Source organism: Pelecanus crispus, chromosome 9 (assembly GCF_030463565.1).
Source record: "Pelecanus crispus isolate bPelCri1 chromosome 9, bPelCri1.pri, whole genome shotgun sequence".
NCBI lineage: Eukaryota > Metazoa > Chordata > Aves > Pelecaniformes > Pelecanidae > Pelecanus > Pelecanus crispus.
The window spans coordinates 38,162,256-38,188,367 of NC_134651.1; the positions used below are offsets into that span (position 1 = coordinate 38,162,256).

Genomic DNA, 26,112 nt, shown 5'->3' on the forward strand with positions numbered 1-26,112 from the left:
TAATGATGTGGGCTTTTCATATCTGCTTCATTTCCAGCCAATAGTAATATTTTGGATCCTGGTCTGTGTTGTTAATATCACTTGTCTTCTTTTTGCTTTTTAACAGCCACAAGTGAGGTTACTTAAACTATGCTTAAGAAACACAAACTCTTTTAATCTCCTTTTTTATGGCTGTTTGTTACCAAGACATGTTTAAAGTCTTTTAACTGCACCACCATGGACCACCATGAAAGTGTTTATTGTACTCTTAAGCGTGCAGCTATGAAATCCTCTGTAGTTGCATGTACGAGCTGGGAGGAACAGTGTGTTGTTACATTTTGTAGAGTCTTTGAGAGTTCTGTGGCTCACATTATTAAAAATCTATCTATGAAATGGTAAATTCCTCAGAGACTGAGGCTGGTCTGTGTGGCAGATCATTTTAGTCCAATTCCCTCTTGCCCAGCTTCATTTACAACAGTAATTATATTTTTAATGTTTGATAAAGTAGTATAACTAAATGTTAGATTCAGATCAGCACGGTGTGGGTAGCATGAAGCCCCTAGACACCATAGGCTAAATACTCGGGTCTTGGGCTGCGGCGCCCTTTCACTTTTAATCTAAGTTTCATGCAAACAAGCTAATTAGATTTGTATCTTTTCATGGCTGTGTGTTTGTGTTTGGCAAGAGGAAGTCGGTGCAGATCACCACACTTGTTTTCCCACCCTACCTGCTGAGCTAGCATGTAACTCGCGGTTTCTAGGGGGGAAAGCGTAGCTTATCGGTCTAGTCAGGTTCATGAGGTACGGAGTATTCGTGGTATACAAGACCAGTTAAGTTACGTATGTAAAGCATATATGAGTTAATGGGAGTTGTTATTTATTGCTGTAGGACTCTGCATCATTCAGAGATGCTACGTGATCTGGACAGTCTGGGAGTTTAAGATTAAGAAGAGGGTGGTCAGTGGGTCACTGTACCGCTGTTGTCATTTTGAGGCTGCAGCAAATCCATCCCCATACCTGAAACCGAGTCGGCAGCTGTGCTGCTGAAGCTACGCCTGCGTACTGAGCACCTCCCTACATTTCTGAACGCGCATTCCTCGTTGTACAGATTATTAGCTTTATCTATGTGTTTCCTTCTCCTCCCTGTTGCCTTGCTTGCTTACTTACAATACCACAATGCATCCACTCAACAATGGGTCAGAACTGTGCTGGCTCCAGATTTAGATTTGTTTTGATCTCTGAACCTTAAAGACGGGTATCGTAATCTCTAATATACAAAACATGCTCATTTATCTTCTTACAATCTGTGAGAGCAAATCTGACGTAGCTGAAAGGAACTATCCTTTCTTGTCCTAGGAGAACACCCCCCCCGCAGGTGAGCGTTGGTGAAAATGGGGGACACAAGAGACATCTGTCCTCACCTGGATTCCATAGGAGAGGTGACCAGGGATGATCTGCTCCTCAAATCCAAGGTACAGGGTATTCTGGTTGTCAGTCCTTTCCCTTTTAGCGATTGTGCATGGGTTTGCATGTTTGCTTTTCGAAGAAAATGCTGCCTATCTCCATAGTGGAGAGGCAGAAACTCTGCTTCCAGTGCTGATGTACCCTGCACAGGGTCCATAAAGTAAGCCTTTGTCGACCCCATCTGATCTGTTTCTCACTGTCATTTTATCCTGCTCAAATGTGTCACTTAGCTAAAGCGCTGCAAAGCATGTATTTAATTGGAAACGTGATATTAAGAAATGAAATACTGTGAGCTGCAGGTTGGCAAGGCCTGTCTTACAGAGAAGTTTCCCACTCTTGAAGGGCTAGGTTACTTAAACCAAACAAGCAAACAAACCTTCTTTTATCATGAATATGCAGGGAACTTGCCAGTCTTGTGGAGCTGTGGGACCAAATCTCTGGGCTTGTCTTCAGGTAAAAACGGCTTGCTGTTTGTGTGCATGATGTGGTGGGACTTCTTAATATCATTTAAAAAAAAAAAGAAAGTATTGTACTGGGGAAGAAAAAAGAGTGGGAAGCAAAAAGGGGGTTCACAGTAGAACTAGCCTCCATTTTTTGATGGATTCTAAGGAAAAGACTCCCTAGATTAAAGGCTAACGCTGTCAGGATACGCCAGGGTGTAATGGTTCACTCCTCATAGGTGATTGCCCCCTGGTAGTCCCGATAGGAATGAATAAAATGCCCGGCATTGACTGTTGGCTGGCTTCTGCCTCTGCTGGCAGCTGGGAAGGGAGGCTGCAAGTGCGAGACCTCAGAAGACATTGCTCAGGGCAGCGAGGCGGAAAGGAATGACAAGGGCCATGCAGGCGGGCAGGGGCAGTTTATTTTTACACTGGAATGCCCAGACGTTTTGAGACTGCTCAAATGAGCTGCCCATTGGACCAATTGCCTTGGAATGGAGCCTTTATGTGGGTGCAAACTTGGTTCCAGGTTTTCTTTCTTAAATCAAACAATTCCAATTTTCTGTCTTATTCTGGGCCCTGAATAAAAATCAGGTTAGAAAACTGGCAAGATCAATTCTGAAGTCACAGCTGCTGGTGGGACTGGAGTTGCAGACTATTTTGTGAAGGGTCTAATTTGTTGTGCCCATTGTACTTTTGCTCTTTTCTCTTGCTAGATTGGTTGTCCTTATGTTGGTTGTGGGGAGTCCTTTGCTGACCACAGCACACTTCATGCACAGGTGAACTTTTCTCTGTTGTCCGTCTTAAGACAGACAGAGTTGGATTTTTCCCATTACCTAATCCTCCTCTACCCTGTTCTGGTAGTCCAGTGTTTCAACTTGAGCCAGCTGTCAAATCAGATTCATTATTTCACCTTTTAATTTTTAGGCCAAAAAGCACAACCTGACGGTGAATCTGACCACTTTCCGTGTGTGGTGTTACGCTTGTGAAAAGGAGGTGTTCCTGGACCAGCGGCTGGCAACGCACACGCAGTCACCGCCAGTAAAGTTCACTGAACCGGTGGGTCTGTGTCACAATGTGGCAGGGTCGAATGCTTGGCAGGGTTTTTGTTTACCTGTTGCAAAACTAGCCACGAGGTTTCTGCTATTGTCCCAGCTTTTGTTGTGACAGGAACTCTTTCACTGAAAGTGGCTACCTGTAGCTAGAAGACCAATACCCTTGTCTTATAGGATCTCCCAGCAAGAAGACTTCCAGATGACTGGAATATCCATTCTGACTTTATTTTTAACCTTTCCTAGCCTCTTCTATGGGGCATCTGTTTCTAGGAGGAACCACAACAGCTGTCACATCTTCATTTTCAGTGCATGGCCCATGGCAGTTTTAGCTGTCAGACCAGAAACACATGTACTTGTGACACTGCTGCATATTCCTGATGCCTCTCTCATCATGTGCACTGGAAGCAGTAATGGTACTATTTCCACTCCCTCCTTGCGTTAGTGAGAAGGGTAGACAGTGCAACTGGTTCTTCTCTCTCCAGTGTGCTTCTTTTTAAAGGCTGGCTCAACTTATGTGTAAGATAATATCTCTCACAATTCATCTTTCAAAACAGGCCTCTCACTGATGCTTATTTCTCTGTCTTTAATCTAGGATTCTCCATTGCCTGCTCACCCTTTGAAAGCTGTTCCAATTGCAGTGGCTGATGAAGGTGAATCTGAATCGGAGGATGACGATTTGAAACCAAGAGGTAACTCTGCATTGAGTGGATGAAAGGGCTGTGAGGGTAACTGTGCAATCTGTAGGACCTGCACTGAGAGGGTCCTAGGAGCAGAGTGTGGAGACTGGCAGAAAGGGCTGAATTCCTTCTTCTTTGGCGGGGAATGTAGAAAGCAGCACGTCTGGAAAGTGTTTCATGCCTCTCTTGTTTGTGCTTTAGGCCTTACTGGAATGAAAAATCTTGGGAACTCCTGCTACATGAATGCAGCACTTCAGGCTCTCTCTAACTGGTAGGCATTAGGGCCTTTCAGTAGAGTCTTTACTAGATGTCACTAAACATCAAAAGTGGCACCTCTGATCTGAGACTTTCATGAGTCTCGCAAAGAGAAATAAGCCAGGCTAGGTGCAGAAAAATTTACTGGTTTTTTAGGGCTATAGAAGTTTTCAAGTAGGAAACTAGTGAATAGCCAGCTTGTGGCTACATACAAGACTTGTGTTTAGGTGAGCGCTGGAAGTAAAACTTCATCATTTCCATTGCAACAGAAATGTATTTATTGCATGGGGAAGCATGTCACATCTCTTTATTCTCCCCAGTGATATCATTCTAACCACCCAGATCCTAAAATACTCTCTAGCCATACTGCTGAGACCTAATTCCAGGATCTCTTCTCTATACTGGGAACAGATTAAGATCAGCCTTTTTCATTTATTTCAAGTTCGGAGACAAGTCTGCATCTGGAATCACTTCTTCCCTCGATCTAAAAAAACCAGTATCTTAAGCATGCTTTTGAAAAAGGCATGCATTTAAGTTTTGATAAACCCTTAAATAGAAGCAGAGGAGAAATTTCTGTGCGCTGAATTCTTCTCTTCTTTTTTTTTCTTGTAGCCCACCTCTCACACAATTTTTTCTGGAATGTGGTGGACTGGTCCGTACAGATAAGAAACCAGCACTGTGCAAAAGTTACCAGAAGTTGGTGTCTGAGGTTTGGCATAAGAAACGGTGAGTGGTCACTCCCTAATCTAACCTGGGCAGGTTTTGTAGTTATGTTAGTCCTGAAGTCTGGCATCAGCAAAGAGGAAATTTGATCTTCAGGGATAAGTGCATTGTCTAAGGTAGTTCAAACCCTACACAGATGGGTATGTGAGGATTCCCACCTATCTAGGAGATCCCATATCCTGCTACCGGTGATAAAATGGGCATATGGATGTCAGTGAAAAGAATACATGCTTAATGTTAAAATTTTAAAAAGGAAGAGTTGTTTGGGTTGTTTGTTTTTTTTTTAAATATAGCTTCCCCTTTTGGCAATAAGGAAAAAATGATGGAGTAAGGGAATGCTCTTGGCCATTTCTGAGTATTTTGCATGGACTGACCAGCACTTAATTGTACTGCTCTTGATTAGCAGAGGGATTGATGATTTGGATGGAAAAAGTGATACAGAGATTTTAACCAAAGAGAGTGGAAAATGCAGGTGATGTTTTCGGAAATGTTTGCTATTGGTTCAGATTCTAGACCAGTTCAAAGGACAGCGTAAAATAATGCAGTTCTGTTTAAATCTGAAGAGGTCAGCTCTGTGCAATCAATTGAAAAAAATCAAACTAGGAATTTAAATGGCATTGCATGTTTGTTTCATGTTAGTTGTTAACAAGGGATAAGTAAGATACAGAGCAAAAGTGAACTGTGTCTTTCTGGAAGAAAAGGCTGTAGACTTTGAAGCAATATAATGTCATTTTAATATTGGTTTTGATTTACATCATTCAGTGGGTGGCCAGCCCACCCAGATTTTGAGACAGACACGGTGCTGCAAAATCAAACCAAGTAACTAATTGCAAAACCCTGCTCTGGAAAGAATCACTTGGGACAATTCAAAATGCGGACAGAGCATTAAGTCAAATGTGCTCTAGGGAAGAGTCTCTCTGGAAGGATAGGCTGAAATGACTGCGAGATGTTTTCTGTCTCTCAATTTGTATGTCATCCAGCTAATAGAGACATACATGCCTAGGCTTTGCAGGTGCATAATTATCTTTTGTCCTCTTTAACTAGTTACCACACCCTGTTACATGGCTTATTAGACAAACTGGCTCCAGGCCTGATAAGCAAACTAACTTTTTTTTTTTTTCTCTCCCCCCATATCTAAACAGCCCGAGTTACGTTGTTCCAAGCAGCCTATCCCATGGAATTAAACTCGTCAACCCCATGTTCCGAGGCTATGCACAGCAGGTGGGGCCTCAACAAAAACATGCCATTATTCCAAAGATGGTGGGATTCTTCTTCCTGCAACGGTGGTGCTTGTGTTCAGAAGGAAGAGCTTGAGCTCAGGGGTCATGCCCATTTTGTGTCAGTATTAGTGATCTGATAGAGCACTTGGGTGGGATTTAGGAGAGCTGGGTTCTCTTCCAGGCTCTGCCTCTGGCTTGCTGGTACCAAATCAGTGCATTTTGCTGTGTCAGCTTTCTCACCTCTGAAATTATGATGGTCACGTCCTTTATAAAGGGCTTTGAGATCTATTGATACCTGCTGTATGAGAGTTAGGTATTATTTATTCATGTCAGAGCTGAGAAACCTGGATAAATCTACACTAAAAAGTTAAAGATATGACTGTTCTCTATTCTTTTTCTGGGCAATTACAGCAAAGTGAATCCTATTTAAAGATAGTGTCCTTTTTTTTTCTTTGAAGTTTTTATCTTCTTTAGAATAAAATGTAAACATCAAACTATGGTTAGAAAATTTACAAGAGATGTGACAGTACATCTAAACTGTGATACTGACAGGAAATCAAAACAGAGGATAAAAATAATGATTAATGAAAGAACTTTTATATTTATCTTTGATGTGAAGTATGTTGGATTGGAAAACTCTCAGCTGTAAAGAGATAAAGTTGAAAGGGAGACAGGGCAGGCTAAAAGCCAGACTTCCATAAAATAACAGAAACAGCATAATTAACTTTCTGGAGTTGTCAAAATACCAAGTTGCTTTCCAGCAGGTCCTTTGAAGCCAATGTATCAGCTCTTTTACCATGTGTTACGAATGTAGGAGCTTGCACCTAGACTGTATGGTCTTTGGTTTCTGGTTCCATTCCCTATTTATTAAAGATTTTAATCTGCCCTCTCTAAGAGAGGGATTGCCATGAGCAGAAGTCAGTGTTCATGAAATTTGTTTTGTGGGTAACAGTCTGTTCTCTATGGCCTGCTGTCTTCATTCTCCTTGTCTCTCGCCTCTTATCAGTAGTAAATCCCTGATAAATAAGCTCATGGTTTACATGCTACAGCTGCTCTCTGGCTTTTCAGTGTCTTGTGTCTTTCAGCTGGAGATGTTTAGATAAAAATTGGCCCTTTTATCATTTAGGAGTTAAAAAAAAATACGTAGCAGACAGGCTTCTTGGTACGTGGCCATGGTACTCTCTCTGCTTTAGCAGGGTCTCCTTGTGTTGCAGAGGTGGCTAACCTTTGTGGGTAGCACCGAAAGAGGCTGTGAGTGGAGCCATCTCCACTCCACTTTTGCCCCTGTCATTTGCTCCATTTCTGGATGGATACTAATATGGAATTACTCCTGGTTTTCAGGACACTCAGGAGTTCCTGCGGTGCCTGATGGATCAGCTTCATGAAGAACTGAAGGAACCAATTATTGCAGAGACGAGGGATTTGGATACCAGTGACCAGGACGACAAGCGAGAGGGTGACCGAAGTCCTTCAGAGGACGAGTTCCTCTCCTGTGACTCGAGCAGTGACAGGGGTGAAGGAGATGGTCAAAGTCGGACCACAGGGGGCATGGGCAGCAGCTCTCTGGCAGAGACAGAGCTGCTGATCCAGGATGAAGCAGGGAGAGGGATCTCTGAGAAAGAGAGGATGAAGGACAGAAAGTTCTCCTGTGGCCATCGGCGCAGCAACTCGGAGCAGGTGGATGAGGATGCAGATGTTGATACTACTATGATGCCAGTTGATGGTAGAGCCTCACCTGAGATGCTGCCAGCTCCCCGTCCTGCCAGCCCATGTAGGACACCAGGTATACGCCTCTTCCAGTCGTGTTATGTGTGAAAAGACATGTTATCATCCTATGCAGGGACAGTGCGGTAGTGCAGTGGCAAACATATAATGTGACTGCTCCTCCTACGGTTTTCAAAAGATTTTGTATCCAAGACTTTCTTCAGTGTCCCTGGGAGTAGTTCTGTCTTCGTGCACAATTGTTCTCTAAGAAAACGTAATGTGTGAGCCAGAGAGGTGCTTAGCTGGGCTGCAGTGCTACGGAACTGAGTAAAAACTACATCCTGCAGGCAGTGATAGCTGCCTCTGCCAAACCTACAAACACTGTATTTATGCCTTTTCCTAATTTAGGAAAAAGGTTTTATATATGTACATTGCTTTATCTGATAGGCTGGCCTGGGGAAATACTAGCTGTGGAAAAGGTGTGGAAGAAGGTATTTGTTCATCTTGGACTGTGGGCTTTGTGGAGAGAAAAGGGAGATGCACAGTTTGTGCATTTCTGTGTCTTAGGGAGAAGAAAAGAGCAGCAGTTAAGACGTAGGTGTGGAGTCACCTCAAACTGAACATATCCGATCTTTCAACACTTCTTTATGTAAGAGTCTCACTCTGCCAACTGGCACTGGAGGCAGCAATGCTGTTTATGTACATTAGGGATACAGGAGCAAGCTGTAAAACCTAATTAGTCATAAGTGTGAAAAAATGGTGGGGTTTTTTTTTTTTAAATGTAATTATTAGCCGTTCAGTATATCTCTGCACTCTTATCCATGCACTGAGGAATCTCTATCTGCCAACCTGTGCAAGCAGGACAGTTAATAGACACTGAGCTGTGTATATTGGGAAAGATTCTGTGCTGGAATGCAGAGCTGGGCTCATGCTGACTGCAGTCGGGTTGTCTTTCATAACTGGGGTTTTCACCAGTGCTCTTCTCCCTCCCCATTTTTCCCAAACAGAACCCGACAATGATGCCTACGTGCGCTGCTCCTCACGCCCATGCAGTCCAGTCCATCATGAAATGCACTCCAAGCTCTCTAGCAGTCCTCCTCGCTCCAGTCCTGCCAGGCTTGGACATTCCTATGTACTCAAGAAAGGTAGTGCAAAGCGTGTATGCTGGGAGGCAAAGGGGGGAGCAGGTAGAGGAGGAGGGGTTAATTTACAGGAGAGAGAAGGAATCCGTCATGATTCTTGATTAACAGTTGTACAAAGTGCTGATTCCCCTGGACATCAGTGCTTTCTAAAATAGTACTAGGCAAAGACTACAGTAAACCTGCTGGTAAAGTCAAGCTCTGGGCACAACAGATGGTCTAGTATGCTCTTATATTGGAGCCTGAAACGATTTCCATATCTGCATCTGCATGCTGTATTTGTTATTAACAAAATGGCTATGAAGGCCCAGGCACAAACTCTGTCCCTTTAGGGGAGTGTGGAGATGTGTAAACATTTGTCTGCCAGACTTGAATTTCATAGCATGTGGGCCAAAGAACGGTAAGATGATGTTACCGAGAGAGCTTCCTGCCTCAGACATCTTGGGCTCACAATGAAAGAATTAATGCTGCAGATGTCAATCCAGTGCTGGGAGCATTGTTAGGCTTCAGAGTGGAGCCTGGCTTTTGTTGTTATCAAACTGGTCTCCTCATCCCAAGCAAACTGCAAATCGAAATCCCTCAGCATCGCGTAGTCTGCAGACACAACGGCGTGTGCTCATACCACTGTCGCTACAGCTGTTCAGTAATGGCATTCTTTTCTCAACTGTGTCCCAGCCCCTTGGCTGAGGTCACCACAGCCACAGATGTTCTAGCCGGATAAAAAGCACTCTGTCTCCTTGCACGTGTTATTAAAGGGTTATTAAACAAAACTGTGTGTTTGGCCAGTCCCTGCTGTAGAGAGTCCTCTCCAGTGCAAGATGCCTGGGGAGCACATGGTAAATGTCAGAGGGGGAAAAAAAAAGGACAAAGTACAGAGGCAGGTGTGGGAGAAGAAGAGGAAGTAAAGTGTAAAGCTTAGAGCAAAATGTTGCAAGACCTCAGAAAAGCAGGGACTTTCTGTGGCAGTGCCAGGCTTCTAAACATGTAGTAATAGGATGGAAATGGCATTTCCAGTGAGACAATTTCTGCCTGCTGAGAGCTGGAACGTTTGTGTGGTTCCATTGGCTACCTCCCCCTTTCTTGTACCACCCGAAGGATCTGTGTTCTTCATGTCAGTCTACAACGGGCTCCACTGTCTTACTGGCATGCAAGTGGCATCTGAACACGCAGGACAGCGCTTGCCCTGTGTTCTTGTGCAGCTGCATGACTCTACTGAGACAGGAGACTGGGAAGGAGTTGCTACATGATGGGGCTTCCTTGTTTTTCAGCCCAGATGCAGGCTTCTGGGAAAAAGAAGAAAGAACTTCGTTATCGCAGTGTGATTTCTGACATCTTCGATGGCTCCATTCTCAGCCTGGTGCAGTGCCTCACCTGTGACAGAGTGAGTCGTCTGGTGGCTGTCAGTCAAAGAGCAGAGTCTTGTAGCTTGTAGATCTCTTCTTAGGAAATGGTGCTCCTATTTCCAAACACTGTGGGATGCAGTAGGCCTGTGAAAATGATAAAGCTGGATGATGGGGGAGGTGTGAGGAACCTGCCATGCCAAGAAGTCGTATTTCTCTGTAGGGGTCTGTTTGCTTATCTGTGTTACTGAGTTGGCCTAGCAATATCACATTCATATTAGAAAACTGATTCCAGTGCTACAAAAACCATGGCAAAATTCATCCTGCTGACAGCAGTGAAGAATAATTAGCCAGAGCGAGTTGTTCTTACCACCAGCTCAGGTTTCTAGCCTAGACAAAATCCAAGCAGTGATAAAAGGTGATGAAGGTCAGGTCCCAGCTCCATTACACACACAGGAAACTCAGACCTCTTCCTCTTGATTATTTCCAGGTTTCTACGACAGTGGAGACATTCCAGGACCTGTCGCTCCCAATCCCAGGGAAGGAGGACTTGGCCAAGCTGCACTCTGCCATCTACCAAAACGTGCCAGCTAAGACAGGGGCATGTGGGGACAACTATGCCTCACAAGGCTGGATTGCTTTCATCATGGAGTATATCCGGAGGTATGTTCCCTGTGCAGGACCTCTTTCTTCTGGGGTTTTCCCTGCAGAGCTGGGAGGCAGCTACCCCTAACCAGTGGTGTTTACAGAATGACAATTGTAATGGTTCCTTGGCCGACAGTATGTGGTACCTCACAGGTCTTTGAGTCTTTTAATGTAAACCAGTTGCTACTGTTCCTCTAGTTCTGTCATACACCTTGAGATCTCTTGTGCAGCTGGGAATCCCTCATTTCTGCATTTAGCTCAGTCTTGCCCTCCAGAGCAAATTAATTCCTGGTGTAGTTTTCCAGATCATTTCCAGTTTAAGCAATCACAGTAGGAACATCAGCTGAGAGAAATCATGTTTTCCCTGCTCTGGGATGTGTGATGAGCTTAGGACCTACAGCTAGAAGGAAACCCATCATCCGTTTGGGGGTTTGTACGCCAAAGTGTCCCGCTATTTTATGTATAACTTTCTCTTGATCCCCTCTCTTCTGCAGATTTGTGGTGTCCTGTATCCCTAGCTGGTTTTGGGGTCCTGTTGTGACGCTGGAGGATTGCCTTGCTGCCTTTTTTGCAGCAGATGAGTTGAAGGGTGAGTTTTCTTTAGTGGGGTCTGACAGCACAAAACAAGGAAAACCGCATGGAAGAGTATTTCACATGCATTTTGGAGGCGGATTAAACCTCCTGGAAATCCTGCCTCAGTATTTCACTTAGAGACTGGCAGTACCAAAAGTTGGCAGTGCAGCATCTCTGAGCAGAAGCGAGTTTAAGCACCCTGAGCAGGTGGGGCTTGTTCATTCTGAATCTGCGTGAGGGTGTCTTCAGCAAGGAGCAGACGTGGCTGTTGGTTGTGAGTGCTGTGGCTCCTTAGCTGCCTTAGTTTCTTTGCTTTCTGCATCAACTCCATAAGCTCTAGAGGACTTAAACAATTTGTTGTATTCACTTGTGTCAGTGGGCAACTGTATACTTTTCTGCTAGTTGACTGCATTCTCTTTTTGCCTGCACTTATTGAGAGAAGTGCTGGTTTTGATGTCTTCTCACCCTGGCTTCCCAAGAGGTCACTTAACTTGGTTTCTCTACACTGGATGGAAATGTAGCCATATCAGCGTTGTGTGCTCTGAGTAACTGCATAATGACTTTTTTCTCTTTGTCTACAGGAGACAACATGTACAGTTGTGAAAGGTGTAAAAAGTAAGTTTGCATTATCTGTATTGTGTTGCATTTTTGGAACGTCGTTTCTCTGTACTCCTGTCAAACATTTTGCTATGCCCGCTGCCTGGACATTTCTTCTGCTGAGTGGCATGTAAAATCTGCCTTGCTTTAAATTAGAGATCTGGTCTTGAGAGGTCACTGATCGCAGATAGGAAGAGTGCTGGCTTTGTGGGGAAAAGAAAGAAGGAAGGATATGAACAGGGATGTGGCTTGGCAGTAATGGGACTATTGTACTAGAAAGAAGAGGCATGACACGCTGCTCGTGCCATGCTTCATTTGGGAAGGATGCTGCAAAGAGCCTGAATTTGTTGTTGCTGGAATTGAGGATTTGTCTTGGATTTCAAAGCGAGCAAGACCCAGCCAGAGCAAGAGCCAGTCTTGCCTTTTGGCATCCCTTTGCTTCAGAGATTTCTCACGGCTTGTCTCTTTTTCTCCCTCAGACTGCGGAATGGAGTAAAGTACTGCAAAGTCCTCCGTCTACCAGAGGTGAGTAAAAGCACCTTGTGTCCTGGTTTTCTTTCAGCAGCCACTGAGGAGCTGGCTAGAGGTAGAACAGAAACAGCAGTCTGTTTTGGCGGCAAAGTCCTTTATCTAGACCAGAAGAGACTTCCCCATTCTAAGCTGCTGAGCCAGCAGGATTCATGGCTAACAGGCAAAGAACTCTTGCAAAGATCAGATGCACAGAGATGTGCTGTCGGATCAGAATACCCACGGCAAAACTGTGCTTTGGTGTTCCCTGTCTTTGGTCTTTTAGATTCTTTGCATCCACTTGAAACGGTTCCGGCATGAGGTGATGTATTCCTTCAAGATCAACAGTCATGTCTCCTTCCCCTTGGAAGGGCTGGATCTGCGACCTTTCCTAGCCAAGGAGTGTGTCTCCCAGATCACCACCTACGATCTCCTGTCAGTCATCTGTCACCATGGCACAGCAGGCAGTAAGTCCTTTTTCTGTGAGTACAGGCAGAGGTGAACAGGAACGAGATGAGCATGAGCAAAGCAGAAGCATGTTCCAAGACTAGCCAACACGTCTGGGGTGAAGTGCGCTGTAAGACCTGTCCCCTTCATTCCTAGGCTTGCTCAGCCTCTACCCTTTGAAAAGTGAACTGAGCAGCTTTCTGACAGATCCCCTGCAGCTCTTTCAGCCTCACCACTGGCTTGGCTCAAACCCTTTCCCGATGCTCAGTCTCACTGAGAGGCCCTTTCCAAGGAAGGCAAATCAGGGTGACAGTGCCAGGCTCCACCGCTCCTGCAAAGCTTGCCTGAACAGGAATTACGCCTTTTTTTTTTTTTTTTTTTTTGCGCTCTCTCCATTCTCTGCCAGCAGCTAATCCTGTTTGTGCTGCTGACATTATCCCACGCCTGACTTCTGTCTGCACTCCGAATCCCGGCAGTGTGGTGTTTTCTCTGTTACAGGTGGGCATTACATAGCCTACTGCCAGAACGTGATCAATGGCCAGTGGTACGAGTTTGATGACCAGTACGTCACTGAAGTCCACGAGACCGTGGTACAGAACGCAGAAGCCTATGTCTTGTTCTACAGGTGAGCAGTGCCCTGGATGCAGCAGTCCCTTACTGGCTGCAGAACACCTAGAGATGTACTTGGAAAACTAAGTTTTCAGGAATTGCTTATTTTCTCTTCCCTACTTAAGGAAAAGCAGCGAAGAGGCTGTGCGAGAGCGTCAGAAAGTTGTGTCCCTTGCCAGCATGAAGGAGCACAGTTTACTGCAGTTCTACATCTCTCGAGAGTGGCTCAATAAATTCAACACCTTTGCTGAGCCTGGTCCCATCACCAATCACACCTTTCTGTGCTCTCATGGAGGTAAGGCAGTGCTGCTGGACCCAGGCATAGCAACTCTCAGCCATACCTTTACGCTTCAGCAAAAAAAGCTCCAGCTGTAGTCCTGATATGGTGTACGCTGCAGTAGGATCCGCTTCTTTGGCAGAAACTCCAGCCCGCTCAGGGAGAGATGAGACAATCACCCCATTGTCCTGCTGATCAGAGGCCCGGAGGGATGTCTAGTGCTGGGAAACAAAAGTTTTCAGTTCTCCATTTGTTTTTAAAAACAAACCTGTAGAAAGCAGATAAGGCAGTGTTTATCTCTGTTACCCTATTAGCAAGGTTGGCCTTTGGTGTTTGTTTGGAGAATGGAGCACGTGCTGCTGAAGAGAGCTGATACCACGTTTTACTGTTCTGCTTCTTCATCTGTCATGCTGGGGAGCCCTCATGTTTATAAATCACCAATTGGAAATGAAGCACTTGATTAGAAATTGAGGCCATGGATTGAGAAACCTCCACAATTAATGAACTCTTGACTGTCTGCCATTAGCAGAGGAAGCAGATTCTGGAATTGAGGAGTTTTCAGCAAGGAAGATCTGCCTTTTTTTATTCATGTTTTTACCCAGCAATAATGAGTTCCCTGGTTAACTCTCCCCCTTGCCTTTCCTCCACAGGGATCCCTCCTAATAAGTACCACTACATCGATGACCTGGTTGTGATTCTGCCCCAGAACGTGTGGGAATATCTCTACAACAGGTGAATATGGCCACTTCATTCCTCCTCCCAATGAGTTTTTGTTTTTGTTTCACACCTTGGGCAGTGACAAAGACGTAATCCCTTCCCGGGGCACCTTAAAGGCGTGCGGTACTTGGTGTGGACTGGCAAAGACTTGTATCTGGTAGAGCCTCCCCATCTAAACCAAAACGAGCTCTATCAATGCATTGTCCCAGAGCAATATTGTGACCTTCGCTGTGTTGAGCAAAGGCAGTACTCTCCATTCAGAAAACGGCTGCACTTGCACCTCCTTCACCAGCGTCTGTAGTAGTATAAAATTCCATCTCTGTAGGATTCAGGGCTGGGAAGCACTCCCATTCTCCTGCAGTTCTCCATTCCCCTCCCTCTCTTCCTGTGCTCAGGTTCGGGGGCGGCCCTGCTGTGAACCATCTGTACGTGTGCTCGATTTGCCAAGTGGAGATTGAAGCTCTGGCCAAACGCAGGAGAATTGAAATTGACACCTTCATCAAGGTTCGTATGGGAAGCATCTGGAAGCAATGGCAAAGGGCAGAGGTGGGAAATGGGAGACCTGTCAGTTAGTGGAAAACTCCTGCCCCTGTTTTCCAGAACATGATCTACAGCACGGCCAGGGGATTGACCTTGGGGTTCCCCAGTGCTAACAGCACGGGGAGGCACAGCTGGAACACGGTCGTGCTGTGCGCGGCTGCATGCAGACACAAAGTTTGAAACTATCCTAATCTCTTGCCTGCTCTAGTGAGTAGGTTGTGAGGAAGGTGGTAGAATTACAGGGGTTCTTCTGAAGAATGGCAAAGCTGCCTTACGGTTAAAAGAAGGGGCTCCTCCAGATCTCAGGAGTGACTAAATCCTCCCTGCATGTCTCTGTTCTCCTCTGCTCTCCCAGCTGAACAAGGCTTTCCAGGCAGAGGAGTCTCCAAGCGTCATCTACTGTATCAGCATGCAGTGGTTCCGTGAGTGGGAAGCCTTTGTCAAGGGGAAGGATAATGGTAAGAAGCCAGGGACTGCTGGAGTCTGTTGGGGTGAGAGGTAGGATGGAAACAAGTCTATTTGCGAGGTGCACCTCCTCGGCGAGCACGGCACCTGGCTGGTATGACCTGAGGCTGAACGGAGTTCACACACCAGTGAGACTGCCTGCAGGTCCCCAAGGGGAGGGCAGAAATAACAAGAGCGCTAGCTCGGGAAGGAAGCTGAATCTGGTGGCAATGTGGAAAGCAGAATGGGTTTTGACATGTTTGTTCTCCCCTTACAGAGCCTCCCGGACCAATTGACAACAGCAAGATTGCGCTCACAAAAGCAGGTGGCCACGTGCAAGTTAAGCAGGGTAAGGCTTGTGCTTGCTGTGTTGCGGTGTTTCTAGAAGGTGAAGGACGTTCCACTGGATCTAGCTGTCCCTGGTGGAGCGGTCACAGCAAGATGGTGTTGCAGAGGATGACAGTTCCCTGCACACCCCTGTGCTGACTGCCCTGAGTGAGCCGTCTCGGGTCTCCGTCGGCAGCTCCTGCACGACCAGCTTGCTGATGTGACTACAGCAAAGCCTGCAGCCCCCCATCCCCTGCTGTTGCTGTTCCCTGGGCCCCTTCCACCACTTGCCTTTGCCCCGCGTTGTAGCTTTGATCTTGTCTTGCTCCTTGATCTTTTCTTTACTCAGCACCTGCTGTGGTGACCAGCTTGTGAAATAGCATTGCTCGTGCTGGCCTCAAAGATTGCATTTGTATCTTGGTTACCTCTCAGAGCAACCCTTTTTGCTTTCCTCCTCCGTAACCTTTATGGCAAAGGACTCTGCGTTCCCTGCTTTGTGCTTTGACCACCTTAAGGCGTCCCTCCTAGGACAGCTCGGAGGAGCATTTTCAGTCTCTCCCAGGCAGTGCAACCCCAGCTGCCAGGGCCTGGTGTGTCTGAGCGCGCGTTTGCAGACCCCTGGGCTCTGAGAGCTCGTTCACTGCCCTGCTTGGGAGGGGGTCAGGCAGGCCCTGGTACCCTGGGCTGTCGCTGCTCGGTTCCTCTCGGGGAAAGGCAGAAGTGACCCCACAGCGGTTGGCTACGCTGCCGTGGGGCCCCGGTGGCTCCCAGCAGCAGGTGGCACTGCGGAGGGCTGGGGGGATGGCTGTGGCCACAGCCCTGCGGCGCAGAGCTGCCAGCCCAGCCCGGGCTTCCGTGGGTCCGGGCCGTGCAGCTGCAGGAACCACTCGTGCCTTGCTTTTCCTGGGGTGGGCCTGTGCAGGCCTGGGTGGCTGGAGAGGACACCCACAACCTTTCCCTCCGAGGGCTGCACAGCCCGAGGGCCTGCTGGCTGCACCTCCGATTACTGCCGTTGTCCCTTTCAGGTGCTGACTACGGGCAGATTTCCGAGGAGACGTGGATTTATTTAAGCACGCTGTACGGAGGGGGCCCAGAGATTGCGATCAGACAGAACGTGGCCCAGGTCCAAGAACTGGAAAACCTACACGCGGAGCAGAAGATTGAAGCAGAGACACGGGCTGTGTGATCTGTGCGGGATGGGGCAGGGAAGGTATGGCACAGATACGTCCGTGTGGGGATGGAAGGCTGGGGCATCCTGAGGAGTCAAACCTCTTCCGTTGTCTGATACTTGCAGGTGTGTGTGCAGCTCCCACCACCACTTCTGGGGAAGGCAGGTTTCCTCCGCCGTCCTTTCATGTGGCTTTGAACATGGGGTGGTGCTGGGCAAGACTGGGAGAAAAATCAGCTTCTCTGTAATTCATCTCTGGCTAGAGCTGTGGTACGACACTAGGATCTGTTTTGACCCGAGCCCTCTCCCTTTTGTTTGCTTACAAGAAACCAGCACCCTCAGCTTGCCCCCACTGAACTGAGTCTCTGTTCCTTTGCAGGTTTTGCTTTTGGCACTTTTTTTTTTAAAAACTCCAATGTATAAAGACAATGAAACATTATTTATGTTTCCAGTGGGCGGTGTTGCAACTAGAGAAACTTGTTATTTGAAGCTGACTAAAGCCACAAGGTCTCTCGGTAGTTTTGTGCTGGTGGTGCACAGCTGTCACAACTTCCTAGTTTTGCTTTTTATCCAATTCTTGTAAATTCAGTTGCAATCGACTAAGGAATTTTGAAAGAGGCTGTTTCTTTCTCCCCGGCCCTTAAAGCCACACCTTCATGGTCCTGCAGAATTTTTTTTTCTCCTTGTATCTGATTTCATGCGGTCAGCACGTTTTCAGAGAACAAAGCTGGAAGACGAGTCCTCCTTCCCAAATGGCTTCCCACTGTACTCTTTCTGCTAAAGCTCCTGGCAGCTTTGTAGCTATGGGATGCGGCCTTCCAGGTGTTAGCTCGCGGGGGTGGCACACGAGCAGCTTAAACTCAGAGCTGTTCACGGGCAGGCTTCGTTGGGGCGGGACGCAGGACAGCTCTGATGCAGGCTTTAGGACTCCCGGTTCGGAGCCCCGTTCTCAGCCTGGCCCTGCTGTAAGCCTAGCTCTGTCCCCACGCCTGGCACGAGAAGCAAAGGGTGCGCGAAGGATGAGGAGGAGCCCGTTTGTTCGCACAGAGCCTGTCCGGATGGGTCACCCTTGGACAGGGCAGTAATTCAGTGCTGGGGAGGGGGCCTGGCTGCGCAGGCCCCAGGCTGTTGAAGCAGCTTGTTAGGAAGGAGCTGCTTTCTGCAAACAAACCCCCACCTGTGTGCTGAGGTCATGCCAGCTTCTCAGCACAGATGTCATTTGTGTGCACAGTGGCTCATTTAGCGAACAAAAATAACTTGCTCCCCAATCTACTGCCGCTAACGCAGCCATGGAGCATCGGATAGCAGGCAGCGGACAGAGGAACGAAGACAAAAAAGGCTAAACGCTGCTTTTCTCAGCAGGGCTGTTCTTAAAAGTTCTTCGTTCATCTCGTAAGCCAGAAAGGCAATAGTGAAATCCTTGCAAGTGTTTGAGTGCAGTTTAATGGAAGCAGAGCAAGGCAGAGGTGGCCGCTGATGGGCTGAGGAACCGAACTGTGTGTTCGTGGTGCCGGAAGCTGAAGGATTCCACAGCATCACGCCGGGCCTTGGTGGTGCCAGGCTCAGCCCGGGGCTGGGACCTCCTGAGCGCCTCATGTAAAAGAGGAGGGAGGGGGGAGGCAAAGGCTGCTCTTTTTAACTTAGAAAGTGGGAAAGGGAGTAGGAGAGAATTTGGAAAGAAAAAATGTGGCCTTCAGATTTCTTTTTTTTTTTAGACCAAATGTTTGCTGCAAATGGCAACTTCTTTAAAAAAGTGTCTGTAAATGGTTCAGCATGTTAATTTTACTATCCTGTTTACTGGATGCTTGTATAGACCCAGCCAGGCCCGAGGGGAGGTCAGAGAATGAGCCGCTGTTGGGATTTCTCATTGTTTCAAGCTGTCTTTGTTAGCTACTGCAGCCGCCTTCGAATCCGCTGCAGAGCCTGTGGGGCTGCATGTCTGTGTTGTCCGTGCCGTTCTGAGGATGCTGTACAGATTGTAGTAACGCTCCTGTGCTTATGTGTTAGACCGTGCTGAAAATGTGTTACAATAAATACATGTGCATTCAACAAGTTGCATGACTTGCTGCCTGCCGTGCGTGGCCAGAGGGTCTGACAGCTTAGGAAAGATTTTTAAAAATAAAAAAAATTCCAAACTTCCTGCTGCTAAGGGGCTTTCCAGTAATAAATCCTTCGGAGCAGCAGCGAGCCCAAGTAGCCCAAGTCCAATAAATCATACTGCGCTCGTTCAGAGGAGGGCGCCTGCTCCTTTCGGTCTCTGCTGACAAAGAGTTCCTCTTCATGTTTCATTTACCCAATTTCAGCTGAGTTTGCCTCGTGCTATTTGTGACTCTCACTGCTATGAAACTAACTTGCAAGGGAAGTACTTGACATTTCATTGAGCTGTTCTAGGTTTCTAGAAGGCAGCCCGTGCAGTGTTCGGTCGGGCTGTTTTGTGGCTAAAGGCGCCACTGCTGATGCACTCCACTTCCCTGGTAACACTTACGTGAGAGCAGCTTTGTACCCAGGCCCCCAGGAGACACCGTGCTCTTGCCAGCACCTTCTGCCACTGTGAATTCATCGAGCTGCTAAACCCGGCAGGTGATGCGAGCGCTGCCCGAGGCCGCGGGGCTGGAGGACAGGAGCGGTTCTCCGCCGGAGCAGTGAATGACAGACACCGCGTTAGCTAAAGCCCAAAATAGCTGAAGAAACAGAGCTCGAGATGGGTTAATAAGAACGCACAGCTCGTTCTTTGGTCAAGTTCTTGAAGTCAACCGCCAAAACTTGCATCTTGCAAACAAGCCTCGTCACCTCAGCAACTGCAGAACAGCTCGGAACGTTCCAGGAGACGTTAACGAATGCCCTCCCCTAGGGAGGGGATTATTCAGTGTCTAGACAAGCAGCTCTAGTGCTGCTCTGGCAAACCCATAATTGTACTTTTTGTTACCCTCTGTCCGTTAAAACACTCAAAGCTTAGTTCTGCATCTCTCTTTCATTTGAAATCTGACTGCAGCCTTGCTTTTCTCCGACTCCCGCAGCAGGCAGCTGCGGTGTCTCTGGGCACGCGTCTCAAACGCAGCTAGCTGCGGGATCCGTTGCCACCGTAAGCTACGTTTCATGGCTGAACTCTATCGGTTCTTTTTGCAAATCACTTCATTTTTCCCTTATCGGGTCCCTTGCTGATTGTGGAAGAGGGGAGATGAAAGAACTATTCATGCGTTGGAGCTAGCCTCGGTATTCAGTATCTGCTCCCTCCCCCCAGTCTTCTGGGAGTTCTGGGGCGTTCAGTTTCCATGAGCCGCTCTTCGTCCCCAGATTCCTCTCACGCCCAGACGATGGCCTCACCAACAGATCATCTGGATGCAGCTGAGCCGTGATACACAGGCGACAAGTTCTCTGCGCTGTCCGCCCCACGCTCTCACCTTACGACGCACGCGTCGCGTCTCAGCCCACGGAGAGGGAACTGGCTCTGCCCTCGGCGATGCAGGGCCCGCGCCTGGCACCCGCGCCCCACAGCTTTCCCTTCGCCCGCTCACGCGGCCACAGCCTTGCTCCGCAGCCCACCGGTGCCGGTGGCACACCTCCACCCCCGCGAACGGCCAAAGTACACAGCACCCCGTACAGCCCGATGTGTGCAGTGACGCAGCCAGCGTATGTAAAGCTCGTTTTATTTTCTTCCCAGTTACTGCTCAGCTTGGCTTCAGCTCCCAGCCCTCAATCACTCATTTGGTTGAGCTGTTTCTATTTAAAGTCAGCAATGCTAATACTGCTCAAGATAAATCAAAGTTAGAGCCAGACAGACACCTCCTCCTATTTGCCATTTCCCAAAAATGCAAAGACTAGGAGACTGTTTCATAAACAGTACTGATTTGTCCTGAAGTGACAGGGATGTTAATTAGTGCTGGCAAAGAACAACTGAAATTCCGTTTAAAAAAAAAAAAAAAAAAAGGCAATCTGACCTTAGGGAAAAAACCCCTCTCTATGTAGCTGCTTCAAATGAAATTATCGGCCAGGTGTCACCTACTATGAGCTGTGCAACCACAAGTCCTCGTGGCTCCCAGATGAGGCAATTTCCAGTGCCCTGGGCTCACAGGCGATGGAGAAGCTGTCCAGAAGCCAGCCAGGGTTTTTGTCTCGGTGACACACACACACACATCCCCCCATTCACCAACCCTGCGTATTGAAACGGAATTGTAAATATCCTCACCCAGCCTTACAGAAATGCACCTGGTTTGCAGATTATTCAGTGAAGGGAAACATTGCTGTGTTCACATACCTGCATGTTCACGCATGCACAAATGCATTACTTGCTAGGCTTGCAACAGGTTTCTTTTTAAAGTATAAACAATCAGTATCAAAAACATCTGCCAAGGCTTCCAGTTAAACCGAAGCCCTCACTACGGGCATTACAAGGTACAGCGCTCCGTCAGAGGAAGTATTTTCCCCAAGCTTCCAGTTCTCACAGCCTCCTACCCAAGTGGGAAGAAGCAAGAGCCGCCTGTCTTGCCCAAGTACACCAACCACCCCAACCAGAACAGTGCATTCTTCTTTCCCCTCAGATGACCAAATTAAAAAGAGAAACCCAACCCCTAACCACTGCAGTCTCTCTTCGGTGCCGCCTGGAAAGGTAGAAGTTTGATAAAGCTGCATCTCAAAGTGACCTGATGGGAAGTAGCTATGTGGGACACTCACTCAGAGGTACAGGCAGAGCCAAATTAATTCTCCAAATACCTGAAAATTCCAGTATGAAGTACTATGAAAGAAAAACCAGAAATCAAGTACCAGGAATAAGAATGTGTCATCATTCTGCCGAATACAGCAGCTAGGTACAAGCACCCCACGGGAACAGGCTGGTCCTGCTTGATCATTGTAAATTTTACAGCTGGACATGAAACCCAAATCCATGCCATGCTCCAGGAGAATGAGAGGAGCCCAAGGAGGAGTATGAGAGCTCTAGGAGTACGAGAGCAGCTTAGGGGAGTTTTGGGCTATAAAATTTATATCTGGTCAAAACAGCCACAGCTAAATTCCCATTCTCAAGTGGGAATGTTTGTGGTAAGGCAGAAAAGGTCAGTGGAGAGCAATGGCTACAATACCGCAGCACATCAGAGAAGCCCCAGCAAAGGGGCATCACCTTTTTTATTGGGAAAGAGAAGCAACAAAACATTTTTTTTTTTTTTTTTTCTTCTTCTTCTCTGGATGATCAAAAGGGTCCACTGAAACTGTGTTTCTGGAATTAAATGTTTATTTAAATGTGGATGACTTTCCTTTCACTGTTAGAAGGTCAATATTCGCTTTCAAATGGAAGCACTTTATTTGGTTGAATTCTGTTTCCAGAAATGAATGGGCAACACCAGAACCTTATACATTGGCAATGAAATCACAAGACTGAGATGCCACCAAAATCTAGAGATCAGTGCTCAAACACACATACACACACATATACAAATAAAAAAGTGCTTGACATCATCATGTTAAAATAGAATTTGGCTTCTTTTAGGTCTTTTCTTCAGGCAGGAAAACAAAGAACAATACGCAAACTAAATGAGCTTCTGAAAAATACTTAGCATTAAACACAACTTTCAGTAAATATGTTTCTTCTGTATTTACAGGTGTTAAGAAAGGGCATTAGAGACTTTTGCCGGGGATAATGAGATTTTGTAGGATGTACAGTCCACACTTCTGGGCGAGATTAGTAAATTCAAGCAGAGTTTTCATAAACCAGTCACATATTTAGTCCTTCAAATTTTGTGAAAGGAATAGTCTACAAAAATTACTCATTCGTTACCCTGAATAAAGGCAGCAGAATAAAGATGTGTAGGCTACAGTGCATGACTGTTTCCGTTTTTTTCTTGCAGTAAGTTTTAAGATCCGGGCTCTCGGGAACTAGTTGCCAAGTTTATAAAAACTCCATACATGGTCTTTTAATAAAACTTTTGAAGAAAACCAGTCAGCTAAAGCTAATGCTCCTTCTAAAGCGCTATTTAGCAACACAGACATTGCAATCGTTCAAATGTTCCACAGAGGCTGACAATAATATACTGTCCACCTAGATTAAATATATAAAAGCAAACTTTTATCTAATTTTTACATAGATGGCACAACAATAGGTGAAAACGAATTCTTCTAGCTGCTGATTCAACAGTGCATTGGACATGAGAATAAAAATACTGCAGCTAAAAATATTTACGATATTTTTGCACACCTGTTAACTGCTTAACCATTTTACATCCCCCGATAGATGGATGCCGCACAGCCTTTGCACAAAGCCACAGGCGCCAGCCGCGTGGATCACATTCTGCTATCGGAGGCTCGTGGATCTAAACAGTTAAGCGACCACAGTAGCAGCAATGCTAAGGATGGCAAGTTAATTATGACCCTTCCTGACACTGCTAACGCTGAACGGCCTCAGTGGTGGTATCGCCTGCTTCTCCATGCAGGCTCCTGAGCCACTTGAATTACATTAAAAACCCTTAACCCATTGCTGGTTGATGCTTGCAGATCTTAAGCACCGTAATACAACAGCTACAGTACGAACTGTAGGACTGAGGGACTTTGTGCTATTAAAAAAAAAAAAGTTGGTATCTTGAATGGAGAGAAAGGGACAGAGTTATGAACACAACACATCGCCTAACTCAAAAATGACTTCGTCCTGAGTGGGGATGACCTAGGCAACCCCCAGCATGGAGAGTACTTGATTCTTGGCCACGTTTCTATATGCTGACCCTGCGTATAAGCGCAGCAGGCAGCAAAACACCACGCACGTTTGTCTGCAAACTAAACCTGAGAGGTTTCATTTTAGGGTCACTGCACACAGTGGCTTCCGTATCAATTTTCTAAATTCTACTTGCTCTTAGGGAACTTTGTCTTTTGTAAAATCTCCAGAATTTGAGGGATCAACACAAATGATGTGTTGATCTATGAATAAATTAGGCCCTCAGGAGCTATTAAATAGCAACTGACTCCTACAGGGCTCAAATGTGTACAAGATGACTGTAAAATCCTAGCAATGGTAAAGATTCAGGGGAAACCAACAGTTAAAATATAGAAATTTAGAAAGCAATGGACCCTTTCTTAGGCAGTTGCGGTCCAGATCACGTGATATTTGGAGATACCATAGCTCGCTCTCCACTGCATGACATGATAAAGCGCAGCATCACTTATCATGCTACTTCTGCTTCAAATAAAACCATGTGAGAACAGGATGGTCACAATTCCTGTCTGGCTTCTGGGTCGAGGTCCAGTCCATGAAAGGTGGGAGAAGGAAATAGAGTGCGGTTTCTTTTTTCTTTTCTCTCTGATTTTTCTAAAAAAATTCTGTTATTCAAACATTAACTGATGAGAACGCACGAGAGGTCATGCAAAAGGAGAAGGCAGGTCTGAAATGCTGAAAAACAAACCAACAAAAGAAAACTGCAAAGAGATTAACAACAACGAGCCACAAAATAACGTGACCCTCAGGAAGGTGGGCGCAGGCAAGGCAACAGGGCGAGCATGCAGACTGAAACGAGAGCAAAACGGAGGTCTTTGTGACAAGCAAAATGGGGCTTCAAACCAAAATGCCAGTGTCTCTGTGTGTGTGTGTCTGTGTGTGTGTGAGAAAGAGGAGGGAGAGAGGAGCGGGGGAATAAAGAGGAGGGGGCAGAGAGAACGAGCAGGAAAACAAGCGTACATACGTGAGCTTGAAGGCTTTCAGGAAACAGCAAGGTCATAGGGATTTAATACTTGGAATGAGCATCAGCCTAGATTTAAAAAAAAAAATAAAGGCTGACAAGTATTAGTGACCTTTTGGGGAAAGCAGAATATTGAATAATGCATATGGATCAGATTTAATATCTGCAAATTCAGAGCCCAGTCCAGCTGCTGTAACACTGTTCCCAGGGGAGGCTTTCCCCGTGCACGCACCTCCTTTCCAAGCCATGTGGTGAGACTACCTGCAGGATTAGCACTGAAGGCACCATGTGAAACGCCGATGGACCAGTGCATACATTCAGATGGACTGAAGGACAAGGGAGGACAGAAGACAGACCAGTACATGCTTGGGACTCTCTGGTTACCCCTTGCATCAAAGGGCAGCCAGCAGTTCTTTGACCGGTGTTGGGAGGAATCGGATGGGGGACAAGTGTGGGTTATGTTTTACAGAGGGGCTGTGCCAAGCTGGCGGAAGAGTGGGAAAGGCCGGTAAGTTAATCTGAGCCACAAGTAGCATGCCATGAAAAAGAGCAAGCGTCTGAATGGTACTGGGATGGAATTTAGGTCTGAATTTTTCAACTGGGAACTCCAGACAAGACTGGGAGTCTGGCTTTCCATGGGTGTGTTTTAACTGCCTGCAGGGTAAACAGACCATTTTGTTTCTCCTTCTGTGACAAGCTCGCCCCGAGGTTCTTGCACCAGCACAAACACCTTTAGGAATCTAAAACATAAGAAAGACAAAAAGAGACTGGATTAGAAAGAGGCTGGGGAAAATGGGATCCCTTAAGAGTAGTACTGCCTGCAGGAGGTTAAAGGAAATACAGCATCCAAGCATCTACCAGGTTACAAGGGGTTAAGGAAGGCTCCTGAACTCAGGCATACACTGCCAGCACTCAAACAGTAACAGTTCAGCCTCAGCCCCTTCCTTCAGCCTGGGGATGAGCATCACTGGGACACCGCTCTCCTCTGGGAGGAGGACGTAAAACTCAGGAGCGGAACCCTGCCAGCACTTCTAGTGCAACAGAGAAAACAAACAGCTTTTTATTTTTCAATCTGCAAAGGAGTACTGTATCTGTTCAAGTGACAGCTCCAGACACCATGAATGATACTGAAGAACAACAACAGGAAACTAAAAACACAAAGAATTTTGCAGACGAATCCAGACTAGCTATCCTTTCCACAACAGGCTGCAAAGACCTTTCATTCTTAAGGGAAGCGCAGAAATAAACAGGTAAGTGCAAGCAGTCTTGGCCACTAAACCTATCCTTTGTCACATTCCTGCACCCACAGACTTCTGGCCAAGGGTAGGTTTCCTCTGTGGCCAAGTGAAGCTACAATCCAGAAGTGTGATTTGGCCAAAGAGGCTGCGGTATCCAAGGGAATGCAGGATGAGTCCAAATGTCCCTCACATTCGAGAGAGCAGGGGAACCTTCCCATCTCCTTTGCACCCACTTCCATAAAAGAAAAAAAAACTCCAAACGACAGCATGAAAAAGTTTTCACAGAGCCAGAACAAAATATTTTTCCTGAAAAGGAATTGCATTTGTACTTAGCGTGGGAAGCAGGTGAAAAGCAGCTCTGGGCCATTTGCTTAGT

At 46.6% G+C, this 26,112-nt stretch overlaps 1 protein-coding gene across 2 annotated transcripts; it reads left to right on the forward strand.

Moving 5' to 3' along the window:
* The first annotated feature begins 1,341 nt into the window (after positions 1-1,341).
* USP20 (ubiquitin specific peptidase 20) lies at positions 1,342-20,287 on the forward strand. Of its 2 annotated transcripts, XM_075715990.1 has the most exons (24): positions 1,342-1,450; positions 1,842-1,895; positions 2,599-2,661; positions 2,810-2,941; positions 3,530-3,626; positions 3,816-3,885; positions 4,482-4,595; positions 5,735-5,813; positions 7,154-7,595; positions 8,524-8,661; positions 9,924-10,036; positions 10,486-10,658; positions 11,135-11,229; positions 11,795-11,828; positions 12,290-12,335; positions 12,604-12,784; positions 13,263-13,389; positions 13,499-13,668; positions 14,301-14,382; positions 14,763-14,871; positions 15,263-15,365; positions 15,629-15,700; positions 16,704-16,888; positions 20,141-20,287. In XM_075715990.1, the coding sequence occupies exons 1-23, from the start codon at positions 1,370-1,372 to the stop codon at positions 16,862-16,864; spliced, it is 2,736 nt and encodes a 911-aa protein (XP_075572105.1). In that variant the 5' UTR covers positions 1,342-1,369; the 3' UTR covers positions 16,865-16,888; positions 20,141-20,287. The 2 variants fall into 2 exon arrangements, with proteins under 2 accessions (XP_075572105.1, XP_009487050.1); XM_009488775.2 differs by lacking the exon at positions 20,141-20,287 and having other exon boundaries at positions 16,704-18,871.
* The last annotated feature ends 5,825 nt before the right edge of the window (positions 20,288-26,112 follow it).